General features: G+C 36.7%; 1 protein-coding gene across 1 annotated transcript; it reads left to right on the top strand.

Annotated features, from left to right (window-relative positions):
• The first annotated feature begins 653 nt into the window (after nt 1-653).
• On the top strand, nt 654-11704 carry F13B (coagulation factor XIII B chain). The gene is made up of 12 exons (XM_068406990.1): nt 654-717; nt 2435-2635; nt 3153-3338; nt 3784-3960; nt 4116-4292; nt 5996-6175; nt 6500-6592; nt 7278-7460; nt 9300-9503; nt 9992-10174; nt 10894-11135; nt 11634-11704. Exons 1-11 carry the CDS (start codon nt 654-656, stop codon nt 11103-11105), a joined length of 1860 nt encoding a protein of 619 aa, XP_068263091.1. The 3' UTR covers nt 11106-11135; nt 11634-11704.
• Nucleotides 11705-17518: the final 5814 nt, after the last annotated feature.

Here is a 17518-nt window from a genome sequence, read left to right as displayed (position 1 = left end):
CAAGGGTGGAACATGATGCTAAATCAAGTGGTAGCCGTTAGTCAGGTGATAATGCATTGTAAATTAGGTTCTAATTTTTTTGGGTTTGTTTTTGGGTTTTGTGGGGTTTTTTTGTTTGTTTAAAGATTCAAGCTAGCTGTATACAACAAAACACAATAGACAGATAATAGTAGTGGCTATATTCTTAATGTAAGAGCCTCCAGAATGAATAATGTATAGAATGTGACTGACTGGTTGTACGGGGGTAGGCTGGAGAAGGGGGGAATTTTCTATTTCCTCTTATTTCAGCCAAGGTAAATAATCTGATAACAGAATGCCCTTTAAACTTGGAACTCGGGAGGTTCTGAGGGGAACAGTGTCCAATTAGTTTAAATTATTCCATAAGCTTGTTGCATGGTCTCACTGTAAAATAATAAATTCTGTCCTCTTTACTGATGTAAAGTATGCTGAATGGAAGTAGGATTCTGCAAGTCTAGTGTTAGAGTATTTGAAGAACCAAAATAAATAAAAATATTAATGAAATAACTTGTTACAAAATACCATGGACACTAAGGCATTTGTGAATACCTTTGAAAATCCGGTTAATTATTTACAAAAGTCATACTTAGGGAGTTTTCGCAGGTGGTGGAAAATGTTGATGGAGACTAATGAAGATGAGATTTAAAAGCTGTTTTTTCTTCCTAGTTATGATGTATTCAGGCAGACTCTTTGCAGAAGGTAAATACACTGAATTGTGTGTTAGTAAATGTACATTGAATCTAGAACATGCAGTCTAGGTAGCTTAAGTGCAATGTCTTTCATATCTTTACCGAGAGTAAATGCTGCTTTTTAAATATAGTTTTGTTGTGCGATGGCTGATGACCATGATTCAACTGTTGACGTAGGTCAGGGCTACAGATTCATATCTAAGCTTCAAAGCTGTAATATTAAAAGGTTCAGACTTTTATTCAGAAAAAGTTTCTTTTGAAATGTATTATTTGAGTTGTTTTGAGGCACTTATACAAATTGAATTTTATACTATTAAAACATTTTATATATTGAAGTGTCTTGGTGATTGAAGTGTTTTGGCTTACCACAAAGCAGAAGAGTGGAAGTTAAATGGAACCTGCAGAAGCTAATTGGGGTGGTTCTGCATTTCCTATCCCTATTTTCAGTATTGCTTAAAATTCCTGGGTTTATACCGTTTGAACGGCAAGTTTACAAAGCTGTGGACTGTATATGAGGGTATGCCTCCATTAATTGAAAAGGTGTCCCTTTTTTGCATTTAATTTTGTATCTGCTAATGTATATTTAACTCCAACATATTCGTTGCAACTACCTCTGTCTTCACTAGAGTTTTGTCCTTATGCAAAGCAGTTGAAGTTACACTGATACTCATTTCTGTCTTTTAATTGCTTAAAAATCTTAATTACCCTCGGGTTTGATTTTTTTTTTTTTTTTCTTAATTTAGATGTGATACAGTGGCTGTGAGGAAGGGAATTATTAAAAAAAATTATCTTGGCACTTTCTATTTTACAAAAATACTAAATTTGCAGAAGATTCTAGTAAACACAGTAAATTCTAGTGACGTTATTGAGTGAAGGAGCAACAGTTTGTTATTTTGATTCTAATATGTGTAGGGTGAATACAGCAGTGCCAACTTGTGGGAGAATTCTGCCCAATTATAATGAGATTCATAGGTGGTGATTCAGTTTTTAAAACTTGATTCTTCAGGTTAGATTGCCTTCTAATGACATGGAGAGAATTTTTGAGACCCAAAGGATAATTTTGTAAGAAATCCAAACATAAGTATTGCTGCTTTTTTTTTTTTTTTTTTTTAAATAACTTAATGTTATATTCAGCACAAATCCTTTTAAAGGTTTTCTCCTGTTATTGGTTTGTTTTTTTTAATTGCAGTTCGGCTTGTTCTTTCCTTAACCTCGATTTCTTCTTTCTTTTCTGTCGACTGTTCTTAAATTGACTTTCTTCAGCAAGTTTAACTCCTATATTGCCTTCTGACAGTTTGTCATGCAGTTCTGATAACGTTTGCTGAATGAGGAGCTGTGGCATAGCCAATCTTGACACTGTTGCCACTGGATTTTAGAGCAGGCATCAGTACGTCTATGCAGCAAAAAGTGCTCGTGCTTACATCTTCTGGGCTAAATAAAGAGTCAAGTAAAAGTGTCCTGCATCACTTTTGCCTGATGCAGTTTGCATTAGGAAGTTTCATTCTACAGCTGGATTCTCTTGTGAACCTAAAGAACAAGAGCTGATATAATTGTAATGTATCTTGATTTCAGCAAGTCTTACAAGAGCCTTCATGCTTGGAAGTATTCAGAATTTCATTCACCTTGTTTGAAAACCTGAATCAATCCAAGTGATATTAAATAATGCAAAAAAAAAGTTCATCTCTGGGGTGGGATTTTTAGTGAGAAATATACTTATCTTTTTGCAGATAAACCTTGTGATTTGCCACACATTGAAAATGGAAAGATTGCCCAGTACTATTATAATTTCAAAAGTTACTATTTCCCTATGCGTAAGGGAAAAAAACTTTCCTATTCTTGTATGGTTGGTTATACAACTGGAACTGGGACTCAAGATAGAAGAATAACTTGTACAGCAAAAGGATGGTCTCCAGTACCACAGTGTTACAGTGAGTTAGTTTTATTCGTCTCATCATTGCTTCTAGCAGGAAACTTTTCTAGCTTGATTTCCTTGAACATACAGGAACAGAAGCTGCATAACAAGAGGGATAAAATGTATAAGTTAAAACAAGGTGAAATCAATCCTTTATGTATACAAACTACATATGTTTATATATGTAATATATAAGTTTATAAACATATATGTTTTACAATAATACATATTTTAAGGGCTTTTACCATGTATGGTTTTATACGAAGGCCCAGAAAGTTGCCCACTTTCCTTATTTTGGGAAAACTAATAGATAGTTTCCCATCAGATGTATATTTTCTAGAGCCTCTAGGTTCCTTGGTTATGTTCTGTGTTACTACCATTGGTTTGATGTATTGTTTGACAATTGGGATAGAGTTTCTTCAATAGGTCAAGAAAAACAGATTAGATCAGGATAGCTAAAACCCATTTCTTTTATCAGAGAACAAAAATATTCCATTAATTCTTTCTTTCTAACCATGTCTCCTTTCATTTAGAAAAATGTAACAAGCCCCTTCTGGAAAATGGCTTTTTTTATGGTACAGAAATGTACTTCAAAATACATGAGAACCTGCAATACCAATGTAATCCAGGCTACCACACTCCAAGCGGTGGTACTGAAGATACAGTAGTATGTCAGCCAGAAGGATGGTCCTCCCAGCCAAGCTGTACTAAGAAATTTGGTAGGATTGTGCATCTTTCTCCTTTATAATCTGTCCTATATGTATACAATTCTGCTGTCCTTCCTGTACCTGTAGGGCCAAACTGCCTATGTCGGATTAGCATTTGAATGCTCCTAAAGTAGGTTCTCATCTGTACCTCATGGGAAGAAGTTGTCAGATCTCGCATGCTGATAGTTTTGTGAATTTCTACAGATAAAATTATACGTAGAAGGAATCAGTATAGATGAAATTGCATTGTTTTAAATAAATCCATTGCCATCTCAGCTTTCTTTCCAAGTGATCACTGGAAAACTTGTGTAAACTGCTACATTTTTAATTATTCATTATTTGCAAAGATTTTGTCTTGGATGTGACCACTTTTAAGGTGTTTCTAAGGAAAATTTTACATGAATAACTTGAAATGAAAAGAGTGATTAATATTATGCATATGCTTTATTTATTTAAGAGTTGTGTCACGTACCCAATTTACATCATGGCAGCTACTTCACAGCCCAACAAGAGCTTCGATTGAACGAAACACTGCTATACAAATGCGATGAGGGATATTATACTGCAGGAGGAAACACTACAGAAGCAGCAGTGTGTCTAACACATGGGTGGTCCCGTACTCCAAACTGCACTAGTATGTAATGGGCTGGAAAATAATTCTGTTTGAAATGTGATTTATTCTACAAATGAACAAAAATTTACAAAAAGGCTTGTTTTATAAGCTGTTGGGGATGGTGGTGGGGGGAACCTTCCTCAACCTATTTTCACTGCTGTGTATTTTCTTCCTAGAAATAACTTGCTCCTCTTTGAGTGCAATAGCACATGGAGGTTTCTATCCTGTGAAGAAAATCTATGAAGAGGGAGATGTAGTTCACTTTTTCTGTGAGGAAAATTACTCTGTCAGTGAATTTGACCTAATTCAATGTTATTATTTTGGATGGCATCCAGACCCTCCAGTGTGCGAAGGTACTTTATTTTTATAGTTTTAGTATGTCAAATTCTTAGTGAAAGACTAGCACCGTCTTTCATGAAATGCTTTCTCAACACAAAATAAAAATATGCTTTTTGTACCAGTTCACAGCCTAAATAGAAATCAAGTGTTAGCTGAAAGGCGTGGAGGCAAGGTAGCAGGGAGGGAGGCAATCGTAATTGGAATTAGTTTTCGGTGGACGCTGACAATAGAGCAGATGCTGTCTCTTGCTGACGTCATATCCTGGAGGAGCAGGAATCAACAATTACAAGGAAGGTGTTCGGCCCCTGAAGCTCAAATTTAAACCATGTTCAGATTACATGAAGGTTTAATCAAGCATGTTTAATCCTGCCTTATGAGGTGGGAGCATGCGTCTTGAAAGGCATTAAAAATAAAATTTCTAACACGTTCCTCCTGAGCTTAGGGATTGTGGTACTTTTCAGAGTTTTACAGCCTCACAAAACTGTACATGTTTTCAACAGAATTAACTGGAACGGTCATCCTGATGACAGAAACACACCTTTAGCAATTACTATCACTTCCCCAGTCATTGGGGCATAATGGAAATTCTCAGAAAAGAAACTTTAAAAAGAATGAAAGGTCTAGTGAACCAGATGAGATATAGTATACAGAAGAAAACAGTACAAATCAACATTTAGGTGCTGAGAATTTATAATAGTGTTCAACATACCTTGATAGCTGTGGGCCGTTGTCTTATCTGGATATTGTCCCCTTTATGACAATTATTTCTGAGCTTTAGGAGATCTCACTGCCTCATAGTGACAAATTTTCTGCTTTATACACAAGGGATGCCAGATTTTGTTGACGGAGGACAGGACAATCAATCCTTTTTATTGGTTTAAGCTAAATCTATGGTATTCTTTCCAATATATTTTTACAGGAATTTTTCCTGTGAAGTAGGTATTCTAAAGCAAATTTAATAATCGTTATGTGGGGGGTGCTTGAGATTAAAAAAAAATGTATTTAACCTTTAAAAAAATATACGTCTTAAGCACAGTTTTCAGTAAAATTAGTGTTTTGTAATTCCTTTATAGCTAGTCTTGTAGAAAGACTGAGTACAAAGACGAAGTTTGTCTTCCTTTCCTAGAAGATATAGTAGTGTTTAAAATGTACTAGAATCTCTCAATTAAATGGCATGTGTTAGGACCTGAGCCCTGTATTTATTATGATGACACAGCAGGAATTTTTCTTGAGTGAGCACAGAGAAGGTGGGATGCTCAGGAGAATGAAAACATAGCTTAAATCTAGTTTTCAGGATACAGTAATCACAAAAACTTAATTTGGGGATAGGAAGTGGGCTATGATTATTGCTGCTTCTGTAGCATTAAAATTAATACATAAGCTGCTTCAAATATTGTATCAATGGGGAGGGTATGGGAAATCTCTATTTCCTGAAGTCCTTTAAAGAACATTTTATTAAGTCTACGTGGAGAAATTGGAAATTTGTTTATAGCAGTGCAATGGTATAATACCTCTATTTCATATTTGTTGAATATAAAATCACTTTTTTGTTCTGGTCTCCTGTTTTGTTAAGAAAACAGGAGTAAGCAATTAATCTGGATCAAACTGGATCAACCAAAAATGTCTTTTGAGGGATAGGCATTCACGCTGTATAGTAAAATTAATTATGTACATGGTTTTGATTAGTGAGAAAACAATATGCATTTTTTATTTTCAGATGTAAGAAATAAATGTCCTCCACCACCACTTCCTCCTCATTCTCATATCATCACAGATAGAAGAACATATCATAATGGAGACAAAGTTCGTATACAGTGTCAAAGTACCTTTGAAATAAGAGGATCTGAGGAAATCCAGTGTGAAAAAGGAAAATGGACATCACCCCCTATTTGTATTGGTTAGTACTTTTATGAAGGCTGACAACTGAACAGAAACGATTCTTCAAACAATGCCTTAATTTTCTGGAAAGCCTCAGGTTTCTACATCTGCAGAACTGTTAAAATGCTTGAGAGGTAAAGTGCTGCATGATTTGCAGACACTTGGTTGTTCACAGATTAAAGAGAAAGGAGGAGCTAGGTGAATTCAACTGACATCCGTGTTGTGTAGTTCTCCCCTGGAATGTTGATTTTATTACATCTTAGAATGCATCAGTGTCTGTTTTGATATTTGAAAATGAGCTATTTCTGAGAAAGCTGATTCTAAGTTTCTGCTGTGGTTGTAGGAACTATGGATAAACGGGAATCTGAGACACCACCATCACTTGAGGCAGATGGAGCAATAAGGGCAAGCAAAATATATCGCAATGAAGATATGAGTAGGTGAACGTTGCTTTTCTATTTAAAAGGGGCTTCAATACTGTCCAATGCTATTGTAGGCATTTTATGACTACTCTTACTACTCTTTTGCTGTAGTACAGTTTCTTACTCTTGAAAATGTTTGCATGTGCTACAGATGTCAATGTAGCAGTCTGAATGAATGAAAGGCCACTGCTGCTTGTTTCTAGTGATTATAAACTACGCCTATAAGCCTGTGCTGTATTTGTAATTTTATTTCATACATTAGCATTTACCTTCAGTCATTTTGTACCCCTTCTGTTGGTGTTGTATGAACATGCAAAATCATGAGTATTTTGCTGATCATTTGATTAATAGTTCCAGTGATATTTCTTTTGCTTATTTTGAACTACACATGGGCTAAACATTTCAAGCAACAAATAAAGACCGTATCATCACAGGAAAAGAACTAATCTATATTGACTGTAAATCAGCAAGAGTCAAGAGTGGGCATAGATGAGGAGTGTAGAGGGAAAGAGAATGCCTGTCTGCAATTCAGTGAGGCAAGTACAGAGTTTCTGAAAATGAAATTTGAAAAAGAAATTATATTGGTTTACATTTTATTTGTATGTAAATTTTTTGCTCAGTCTATTATTAGTCTGATACTTTCACCAGTGCCAACATTGTTTTAAATATGTAATTACCTATCTCCCTACCTTGTATTAGAAATGCAGCAAGACTGTACCTCTCCACCTGTGATTAAAAATGGTGCTCTTCTTGGTCCATTATTGAAAAGTTACAAAAATGGTTCCTCAGTAGAATATGGTTGTCAGCGTTACCATTTTTTGGCTGGACCTAGTACTGTTTACTGCGAACAAGGAAACTGGACAGAACAACCAGCTTGCTTAAGTAAGTCTTGTAAGAAAAAGAAAGTTTTGTCATACATAATATAAAAAGGTAAAACTGGAAAGAACCTCTAGATAATCCTTTCATGACCACCTCTTCTCTTTCATTTGAGTTAATAAAGATTCCAGAAACATGAGGATGAACCAAAATCAAATATACCTAGGTCACTTCTGCTAGGTGTCCTCTGGCCTGTTCTTACAAACACCCAATTAAAGATTCCTCTGTTCTCCTGAGTGAGCTATTCTAGAACATAGCTATCCCTGTTACCTAGGAGGATTCTCTAATTTCTTTCTCCCATCTTCTCCATTCAGTGAATTTCTTCCTGTCCTTCAATAGATGTTTAGAAGGGATGACTGCAGCAATTGCCAAAATGGCTTTTAGATACGATTAGCAAGGAATGCAATGACTTCTTGGACCTTCATTTTTAAACCTTCAGCCTTCGTTTTTATTGTGTGTCTTTATATCTATCATTTCATTCTAGACTTTCTAATTTTTCTGTATTGCTCTTATGTATGATCTTCAAAACCTTGTATAGAACTCCCATTAAGAATTTACTGATACTGGCAGCAATAGTACTTCAGATGATCTACAAGAGTTGTTTGTTTATCTTTCCTTCCTTTCTGTAATGAAATAATTCTATTTTACTAGCATTCTTTGTTAAATTGACTCACTTTAAGGTTGTAAACTACTGTGAAAATGCAAATAAATAACCAGTTCAGTTTTAAGACTTATTTTAAATTTGTAAAATGTACCTCTAGATTGAAAGGTCCAGATTAGCATTCTTGGATCTGAATGCGCAAATTTAACAAATCCTGTAAAATAATGAAAATGCATTTCCTATGAGCATTGTTTGTCTCCTAAGCATCCAAATAACCACATCATCCTGTCCATGTTTTCTGAGATTTCTTTTCAACTCTCACCTAATCAGACCTGAAAGAGCACACACTGGTCGTTAGTTTGAGGAAAATATCCATACCAGTTTGTTGTTATGGTGCTGTCATCAGAATGCATAATAAATGATTTCTCCTTGCCTTTTCTCAGCAAAGCGTTAATAAGGGCCTCTATCAGGCAATGATTCTTGTGGAACTTGTAGAAATTTATTTTTATAACTGTCCCTCTGTCAGGCTTTACTGAAGTTGAACAGTCGTTTCAGAAGTTAATGTAACTGTCTAACGGAAAGCTAGGCTACCTGATTGTGATCCTGTCACAGAATTTTAAGAAATCTGTCAGAAAGCAACCAAACCAATATTGACTTTAAATAACCTCAAAAAGCCCAAAGAAGAATACAAAACTTCCAAAAGGTTTTTGGAAGAACTCTAAATTCTTTTTAACAGTGACAAAACAAAGAAAAAGCAAAGCAAACAGAATTGTCAAAACACTTCTTTAGGTTAACAGTTTAAATTTGCTATGTGTTAACTACTACTATCCTCAAAGGGCTTACCAAACCTGTCAGCCAAATCTGACAAGCTAATTTTGATGGATGACTGTTTTCATTATAAAAAGTCCTTTCAAGGTACAGTAAATAAGTTCTGTTCTTCTTCAATGGTAAACCCAGGCTGCCATATGTTGACAAATACTTGCAGAAACTTTGTCAGAAACATGATTTTTCTGTGATTTACAGTTCCCAGTTTAGGCTTTTTTTTTTTTTTTGCATGTTATTTATGTTACTTCAGCCCATTTCTTTACATTTGCATTTTTAGATGCATCTATAGCTCCTTTTCTTGCAAGATTTGAAAACATTTTAGAACTATTGATTTAGATTTCTCTTTCTTGACTCCTACAAAAGGGAGCTAAGAAATCACTTAAGATTGCTTTTTATTGAAGTATGCTTTTATTTCCTAGAACCATGTACTCTTAATGTAACTGATATGAACAGCAACAACATAGAGTTGAAATGGAGACAGGAAGAATTAATTTTCCTACATGGTGATCTCATAGAGTTTGAATGTAAACAGGGATACAATTTTCTCCAGACTACTGTTCCATCTCCTGGGAGGACACAGTGTAACCACGGCAGGCTGAGATATCCAAAATGCGTTATGCAAGGTAAAAAAAAAAAAAACTTTTTTAATTGCCTTTTTAATTAATCAATCTCAGACCTATTCAGAAACAATTTGCTTTGGCAGTACAGGCCTAGAATCTGTTGTAAATAATAGATGTTTAGGATTCAACAATACAGATATGCACAGCTACCCTTGCACAAGATAGCTATATTGTTAAATATATCCAGGCATGGAAAAACAAAACACCTTCCTTTGATGGGGAAAGCTGTAGAAAGGAGGGAGGAGGTCTTCTCCAAGCCCTGGGAACTCAAAGCTCTGTAGAAAGACAGCTGTAAACAATTAAATGCACACAAAGGATTTCTTATGGTTAGGATTAAGTAGGAGATTGCATTCTGATCTGAGACATAATGATATAGTAAGAAATACACTACCTGAGATTGATAGAGATCTAGTGTTGACAGGCATTTAAAACTGCTGATTTGTTCGTTTCTTAAGCTGAATGTTTCTCAAATGTTTTTAACATTATTCCAGCTCCTACAGAAAAATGTGACTCTCCACCTTCTATTCCGAATGGAGCTCTTACTCTCCCACCCCTGACGCAATATGACAATGGTTCTTCAGTTCAGTATAGTTGCTCTGACTATCATTTTTTGCAAGGATCTGAGAGAATCTACTGTTCTGAAGGACAGTGGACTTCACCACCAATTTGTATAGGTAGGTGTGATAAGACAAATACGCACTTATTTCTCTCTGTAATCCATAGAATCATAGAATGGTTTGGGTTGGAAGTGACCTTTAAAGGTCATCTAGTCCAACTCCCCTGCAATGAGCAGGGACATCTTCAACTAATCAGGTTGCTCAGAGCCCCATCCAACCTGACCTTGAATGTTTCCGGGGATGGGGCGTCTACCACCTCTCTGGGCAACCTGTTTCAGTGTTTTACCACCCTCATTGTAAAAAATGTCTTCCTTGTATTTAGCCTGAATCTACCCTCTTTTTAGTTAAAACTATTGCCACTTGTCCTATCACTACAGGCCCTACCAAAAGCCTGTCCCCATCTTTCTTATAAGCCCCCTTTAAGTATTGAAAGGCCACAATAAGGTCTTCCTGGAGCCTTCTATTCTCCAGGCTGAATGACCCCAATTCTCTCTAAATTCAGATACTTGTAATTTATAAATTGAGTATTGTTAACTAGATCTCAACTTCAGTTTTCTCAGTTAGAGTTGAAAGTTTTAATAGAAGCAAGTGTAAGCTTGTCTGGCTTTTTTTTTCCTTAAATATGACATGCCTGCAGTATCCAAAAATACCGTGATTTCATGTATAATATGTTAAGAGAATGGAAAATAATCTACAGTTTTGGTGTAGACTAGTTGAAATACTGAAATTTCAGAAATAATTGATTTATTAACACTGATTATGTCTCTCTTCCTTAGAGCCATGTACTTTGTCAAAAAAGGAAATGGAGAAAAATAATGTGCTGCTGCAAGGGTTCTATGAGAATCAAGTTTACTTTTACCATGGGGATTATGTTGGATTTTACTGTAAACAGAACCATTTTGGAGCAGAATCTGGCACAACTTTATTTCAAGTGCAGTGTAAGAGAGGACAACTGATGTATCCAAGATGTGTTGAAATAGGAAAATAAGTATGGACTTGAGGAAAGCCTATAGGAAAGGTTTGTACACGTTCTTTATCTGGTATTAACAGTTGAATTAAAATGGCCTCATGTTTTCAAGATCACTACAGTCAGCTTTGAGAAATGAGTGTTCAGTGGCATTGTTGGGTATGAGCTGAAGGGGGAGGGAAGTGAAAGTGCTTTGTGGTATGAGGACTGGAAATGCAGCAGAAGAATGCAATATTGGCATATGGAAAATTTAAGATGAAGGAGTTTTGTAAGGCTTACAGTGATAAACTTGAGGATGCATCACAATCTGGAGGACTTGAGCAAAGCACCATGGCAAGAAGTTGCTGAACAAGTAGTGCCCTTTGTGAAGATATCTGTGGTTTTGATAGAATGAGTGCTTTTGTGACTACAGAATATAGCTAAATTGAGATTTAATCTCATACCCTTCACTGTTTTGGTGTTAAATGACGTTAAACTCTAATTTTGCAGAGAGAAAGGAGAGGCCTATTTTCTTGTACATCTTAACAGCACCCATGTCTCCTTTCACAGGTAAGAAGCCTCTACAGGGCAAGGCTTGAGGGACAAGAAAAAAAAGCAAGTATTAAAAAAAAAAACCCCAAAAAAACACCTCAACAAAACAAAAACCCACAAAAAAAAAAAAACAAACAACAAAACAGATTGTGTTTAATGGATCTATGAAACCATTTAAAACCTAAATATATGCAAATTCTACTTGGTAGTTAATTATTATTCTTAAAAAAAGTCAAGCATCGGTTTTGCTAATTAAGAGCATTTAAACTATTAAAATATCTGGTCCAACTACTTTGTATGATTTCTTCTGACACATAAGCATTGGTATTCTTGGGGCTCTGCCTGTGAACATGTTGTGTGACTGAAGATATGAAGAAAATTCAGAAACACAGACAATGTTTGCCTCGCATCCATTTTAGTATGTTTTAATAAAAAGGTCACTGTAAGGGTCTCTTCTGTATTTTATCTCTAAACTCCATCTTTCTGTGATATCATTGCACATATGCTGTTCTGTATGGTTTTCCAAGGCTTTTGCGAGTGCTATGTGAATAAATAAAACAACAAAGTAAAGCATTCAAGAAATAGACAAATTCTGCTTATTTAATCAAAACCCAGTCAAACATTTGGTGGGGAAAAGGTTGATAAAAATAACATTTACATGCTATTTATAATAGCATTCCAAAATGTTTTCAAAAGATTAAAAAGTCATTGCTTTGTAAAGCAGTATTTAAAAATGAAAACAAATAACAGTGAGATTTAGCAATTTAATATAATGAACTTGATGTGTGATATGTAGATCTGAACTAGATGTTCATTATAGCTTTTATTTCTAGGTCATGTTATGAACGATTGTAATGTGAATTGGTGAGTCTCAGTTAAGAAATAGTGTAAGAACTCAGTTAAATAAAATGATTGGTGATAAGTTTTTAACCAGTAAATTTTGGTGTATTGAGCATTGTTACCTTAATAGCTGCCATCTAGGCTTGCTATGCATCCAGAAACTATTTGTGCTGAGGCCAAAATACATAGAAATTTATCTCAGTCTCTGAGTTTTTACATCCTAATCATTCCTGTGTCTATGAAAGAAGAAATACTCTGTTTCCCTTGAACGTGAAGGGTGTTTACATGATGGACTAGATCTGTAAGCAAAATCTTGCAAGGCAGCTAGTACCTCTGTGACCATATCAGTAACACCACACAAGGTCAACATTACCCGGGTAGCAGTATCAGAAAAAACAAATTTGAATACCGGTGTAACCAAACTGGGACGAATGGGGAAAAAGTAATTTGGGGCAGGTTGTTTATTTGGAAGGAGAATGGGGTGGAGAAAGGGAAGTACAGGCATGGTGAAAAGAGGATCAATAAACAAGAAAAAGGGTAATAAGGTCTGCACATGATATAACTGAGATTCTCCAGGGATACCAGCCAAGCAGCTCTATGCTCGATCACCTTAGCTTAGATCAAGCCAAAACCCCAAACCCGTAGTCTTGACTGTACCACAGAGATCAATCCTGTTTCCATGGTCTGGAAGACCCGTTCAGGGCAGGGAAGAATGGCATGTTCTCTGGCTAGCAGGGAGAAACACCCAAGACACATGGATGGAGCATTCACATACCACTGTATTTGTGCCTGTTCCAGGCCTGATGACATCAGCATCTTCGCAGTTGCTTCCTAACACCAGTCTGTGCCAGTGTATTTAATTCTCTTGTTGTTTTTTGGGGCTTTTTGTTTGTTTTGGTTTTTTTTTCCGCCGACAGCATCCGGGTATTTTCTCTGGTAAGGAGAACGTGGATTTCTTTCATCTTCCCCTTTTCAATTTTTTTGCATGAATTACTTGAAAACAAACTTGTTGCTTGCAATTTGAAATCTTGGGCTATGTTATTTCTGTTAATTAGCACAGCAGAATTAAGTGAAAGAAAATAAGAGCTACAGCTTGGGTTTCAAATCTGAAAAATCTGAAAAAGCTCAAATATCTGAAATCTTGAAAAAGAAAGATTTACAATGTGAACATTACAAAACCAGCTGAGCACAGAATTCTTACAGAAGTTAATGAAGACACAGGAAGTGATCAAGTTGCTTTTTGGAAAGTAAGGAAACTTTAACAACTCCTTTCCACTACCTTACTTTTTGCAGAATATATTCTTACAAACATGGCTAGGCAGTGTGGAAAGACATAGATCAGCTACACCCACTGCTGTGGTAGCAGAGAAGCTGCTGCAGGCACACAGCTCAGGCCTGCTGTTGTCCTAGTGTGGGTGGGATGCTGAAAGCACACCTGTCAAAACGCTATGCTTAGCGTATGTGGAATATACAGTGCAAATGAGGGTCAGTGACATACAAGCCCAGGAGTGTTTTTGTCCTCCTAAGTGTATTTGGAAGCAGAGAAAGAATTTTTGTCTTTGAATTATTTGCTTAGACTTACCAAACTGTGATGCTAGAATAACTTTTAAACACACCAAAGACCTCAATTTAACCCTTTAACTTTTGCTGGCTTTCTGCATAGCTAGGCATAGAATCGCAGAATAGAATCGTCATAGAATCATAGAATGATTTGGGTTGGAAGGGACCTTAAAGATCATCTAGTTCCAACACCCCTGCTATGGGTAGGGACACCTTCCACTAGACCAGGTTGTGCTCAGAGCCCCATCCAACCTGACCTTGAACACTTCCAATGATGGGGCATCCACAACTTCTCTGGGCAATCTGTGCCAGTGTCTCACCACCCTCACAGTAAAGTTCTTCCTGATATCCAATCTAAATCCACCCTCTTTCAGTTTAAAACTGTTGTTCTGTCATGACAGAGAGTCCTTTCCTCTTGTTGTAACCACCTTGTGCTTATGTGTTTCTTGCAAACATTGGCTGAAAAGGCATTCAGATTTATTTCTAGATTGTAATTTGCTTTCCGGTTAAGTTCTCACCTCCATGGTACATAATTGAGGAAACTGACGTTTGTGTGGATATAAACTCACAGGTCAGGGCAATTCCTGTAACAGTCAAAGTTTCGAGTGCTGTATGTGCTGATTCAGACTGGCATGTTTTAAACAAGGTGAACCTGTGTCCCAGGAAGTTTCAACAACTTATATTGGCTTTAAAATGTTTCACGTAGTGAAGCTGCTGGGCCTGTTGCCCAGGCCTGTTGCCTTTGAGGAGCTCTGGATGAAGCATAAGAATATTTGATAAATGTAAAAAGACCTTTCTCTTTAAAGAGCAGAGCTGTGAGAAATGGAGGGAAAGGGATTAAAAGTCAGTCTCTGGAACATTAGTTGGAAGCATAATTCAGAGCTATTTCCTCTCTTTTAGTAAGTGGTGATTCACTTGCTGAAGTCCTGATGATGTGAAGTCACTGGGTTTTAAAGTGAGTCAGGTACCACATGCCTCTGATAAAATACCTGATATCAGAAGGGGAACGTAGCTGTCTTGGGGAATTTTGGGTAGAGTGGATACAAGAGCAGTACCACACCACTCAGTGGCATATAATTTAATTTTTTTTTACTAAGCAACAGGTTTGGTAGAGCAAGAGGACAGTAATTTCTACTGTAAGCTTTCTCTTTTATGACACCGACAAATCAAAGGTCCTGCTCTTCTGGTCCATGTTAAACCAACACCATGGTTCCAGGAGAACGGGTTATTCTAACCAGTCGATGTGTCGGGTGCTGGCTTCTGGCTGCCCCCACATGCAGTGGGCTCAGTCTTCTACATAGTGCTGGACATTTGTGTATGGAGTTCCCCTTCCCTTGTCCTGAGGCGCTATTGTTTTCACTATGAATCAGATTGTCATCATAACCTTCTAGTGGCCTCTCTAATCATGTAGACCTAAGCTACTTGATTTTATCTGCATGTGAGTCCAATTAAAGATTGTCACCAGAATCTCTGTGAACCTCTGGTCTCCCACCACCAGCATGTTACAAAATGTGTGAAGTTGGCGAACATGGAGGAGCGAAGTTTGTCTGCTGCTTCGTTGTTACCCAGGTTGTATCAGTCATCTAGTCAGAGCTGGGCAAAGGCGGTCAGGCTCTCACCGACACGAGCAGTGCTTTCAGGTGAGCTTCAGCCCATGGCACTAGTGCAGAGGGCCGCTCTTGCCGAACATTCTCCTATATTAAGGCAAAGCCAAAGTGATTGTACGCAGCGAGTATAGTCCTCTTCTACGTTGGTGTGGAGATCAGATCTTTTAAACGGTGCCTGTATTTTCTTAGGTGGATATAAGGAAACATGATCTTGAATAGGAAGAAAACTTTCTTTTGTCTTTTTTATAAAAAGAAAGAAAGAAAGAAAGAAATCTACATGTTGTGTAATAAAAATTATGCAACCTTTTTGGATCTGACTTATTAGAAATGGCTGCCTGATCAGCAATTGCTATTTAGAAAAGGTAACTCGGTGTTTTCCAGTGACTGAGTTACAAATGAAGCCAAAAGTTAATGACCTATACAGATCTATAAAAGTTAATGACCTATAAAAAGGGGCAGGAATGGTGGCAGATAAGGTGGAAATTAATTTTATTTTAGTTCACCTTTTTTATTCTTCTTAGTACTATACTAAAAACAAAAATTCCTGAGTGAGAGACCAGTCTTTCTGAAGCACAGAAGGATTAGAAGGTGAGGAAGAAGTGAGCCAGAAAGATTGGACTCGGAGTGAAATCCAGAAAGCTTTGTGGGGTTTGTGGGGTTTGTTGTTTTATATTGCAAACTTGCCAGGACTCCATAAATGACAGTGCTTAGGGTCACGTTGGACTGGTATGTAAAAGTCTAAAATACAAATAAATGCTACATGCCTCAAGAAATATTAGTTGCATGTTTGTATTCCTGATTTTCTCTAAGGAATGTGCTTAGTTCCTTAAAAAAAATCGTTGATATAGGTGTTAATATTGGACATTTGTCGCTGAGAATTTTGTGGATTAAAAAAAAAAAGCCTTTCTGCAAAGTGCATTGAAGTTCTGCCAGTTGTATGAAGTGGTGTATCAATGATGATGAAATTCATTTAGTGTATAGCAATATCTGTTGGTCCTCAGATGGATGTTATCATTCAGTAAACAAAACAATGCCATGTGTGTTTTTGAAAGGAGAAAAAACAACTCAAAGTTGATTGCTGTTAGTTAATCCTGTATTTCACAATAGTTGCTAGCAGCAAGCGCATTTGGAAGAAAAAAATGAGAATGTCCTAAGAAAAAGGACTGTGTAAGAAACTCCACAGAAAATAATCTTGAAAATAATCTTACTATTGTCACGTGAGTGTGGAGCTCGGTTCAGTCAAAGTTGTCCTGCTGATGTAGCCCAATAAATACGATTTTTGCCATTGCTAACAAAAGAACGCAGGCTCTGCACTGACTTGACAACTTGAAGTGCAACTTGGTCTTGTCCATGTAAACCCAATTTTAGCGAACAGAGATGCTAAATAACTGAGATCCAAAAAAGTGGACTGTGTTAAGAAAATACGTACATGTAAACACAAGAAGACTTCAGTACTTAGGAGGAAGGGACCCCTGCTACTTGCAGTGAACTCTTCCCAACAAAAACCTTGGTACACTAATGGTTCACTGTGGCACTCCCCTGCTGCCTTGCTTTCCTCCTTGAGAAAGACTGGTGCTGTCAACCAGAGGAGCAGGGGAAGGATGAGTGTGACACCAGAGGAAGTGGTTAGGTACTAGGACAGATTTTCTGTAAAACACTTCTAAAAAAAAAATAAATATTGCATTACTAAGGCTTTCTTGCATTAATTTGGGCTATGAATGTTAGCATTATTGGAAGTGGACTAACAAAATAACTCAGTATTTTCATTAGGCTGTTAAGATTTTAAGCAGACTGATAATAAATTATGGGCTCCATATATCAGGTGGTTTTGCCCATAACAAACCTTTAAGTTGTAGCATTTGAAAAGCTAAGTGCATGATATTGTGCGTTATAAAC

The sequence above is a fragment of the Nyctibius grandis genome, chromosome 8 (genome assembly GCF_013368605.1).
Source record: "Nyctibius grandis isolate bNycGra1 chromosome 8, bNycGra1.pri, whole genome shotgun sequence".
Lineage (NCBI taxonomy): Eukaryota > Metazoa > Chordata > Aves > Nyctibiiformes > Nyctibiidae > Nyctibius > Nyctibius grandis.
The sequence above is the reverse complement of the archived record's forward strand: the minus strand, read 5'-3'. Positions and strand labels throughout refer to the sequence as shown.

What these genes read in the sequence shown, in the direction of transcription:
- F13B (XM_068406990.1), top strand. Translation starts at nt 654, where the DNA reads ATGAGATTTAAAAGCTGTTTTTTCTTCCTAGTTATGATGTATTCAGGC. An exon ending in AGGCAGACTCTTTGCAGAAG is followed by an intron (nt 718 to 2,434) that starts GTAAATACACTG and finishes ATCTTTTTGCAG; the next exon opens with ATAAACCTTGTGATTTGCCA. An exon ending in ATCACCCCCTATTTGTATTG is followed by an intron (nt 6,176 to 6,499) that starts GTTAGTACTTTT and finishes CTGTGGTTGTAG; the next exon opens with GAACTATGGATAAACGGGAA.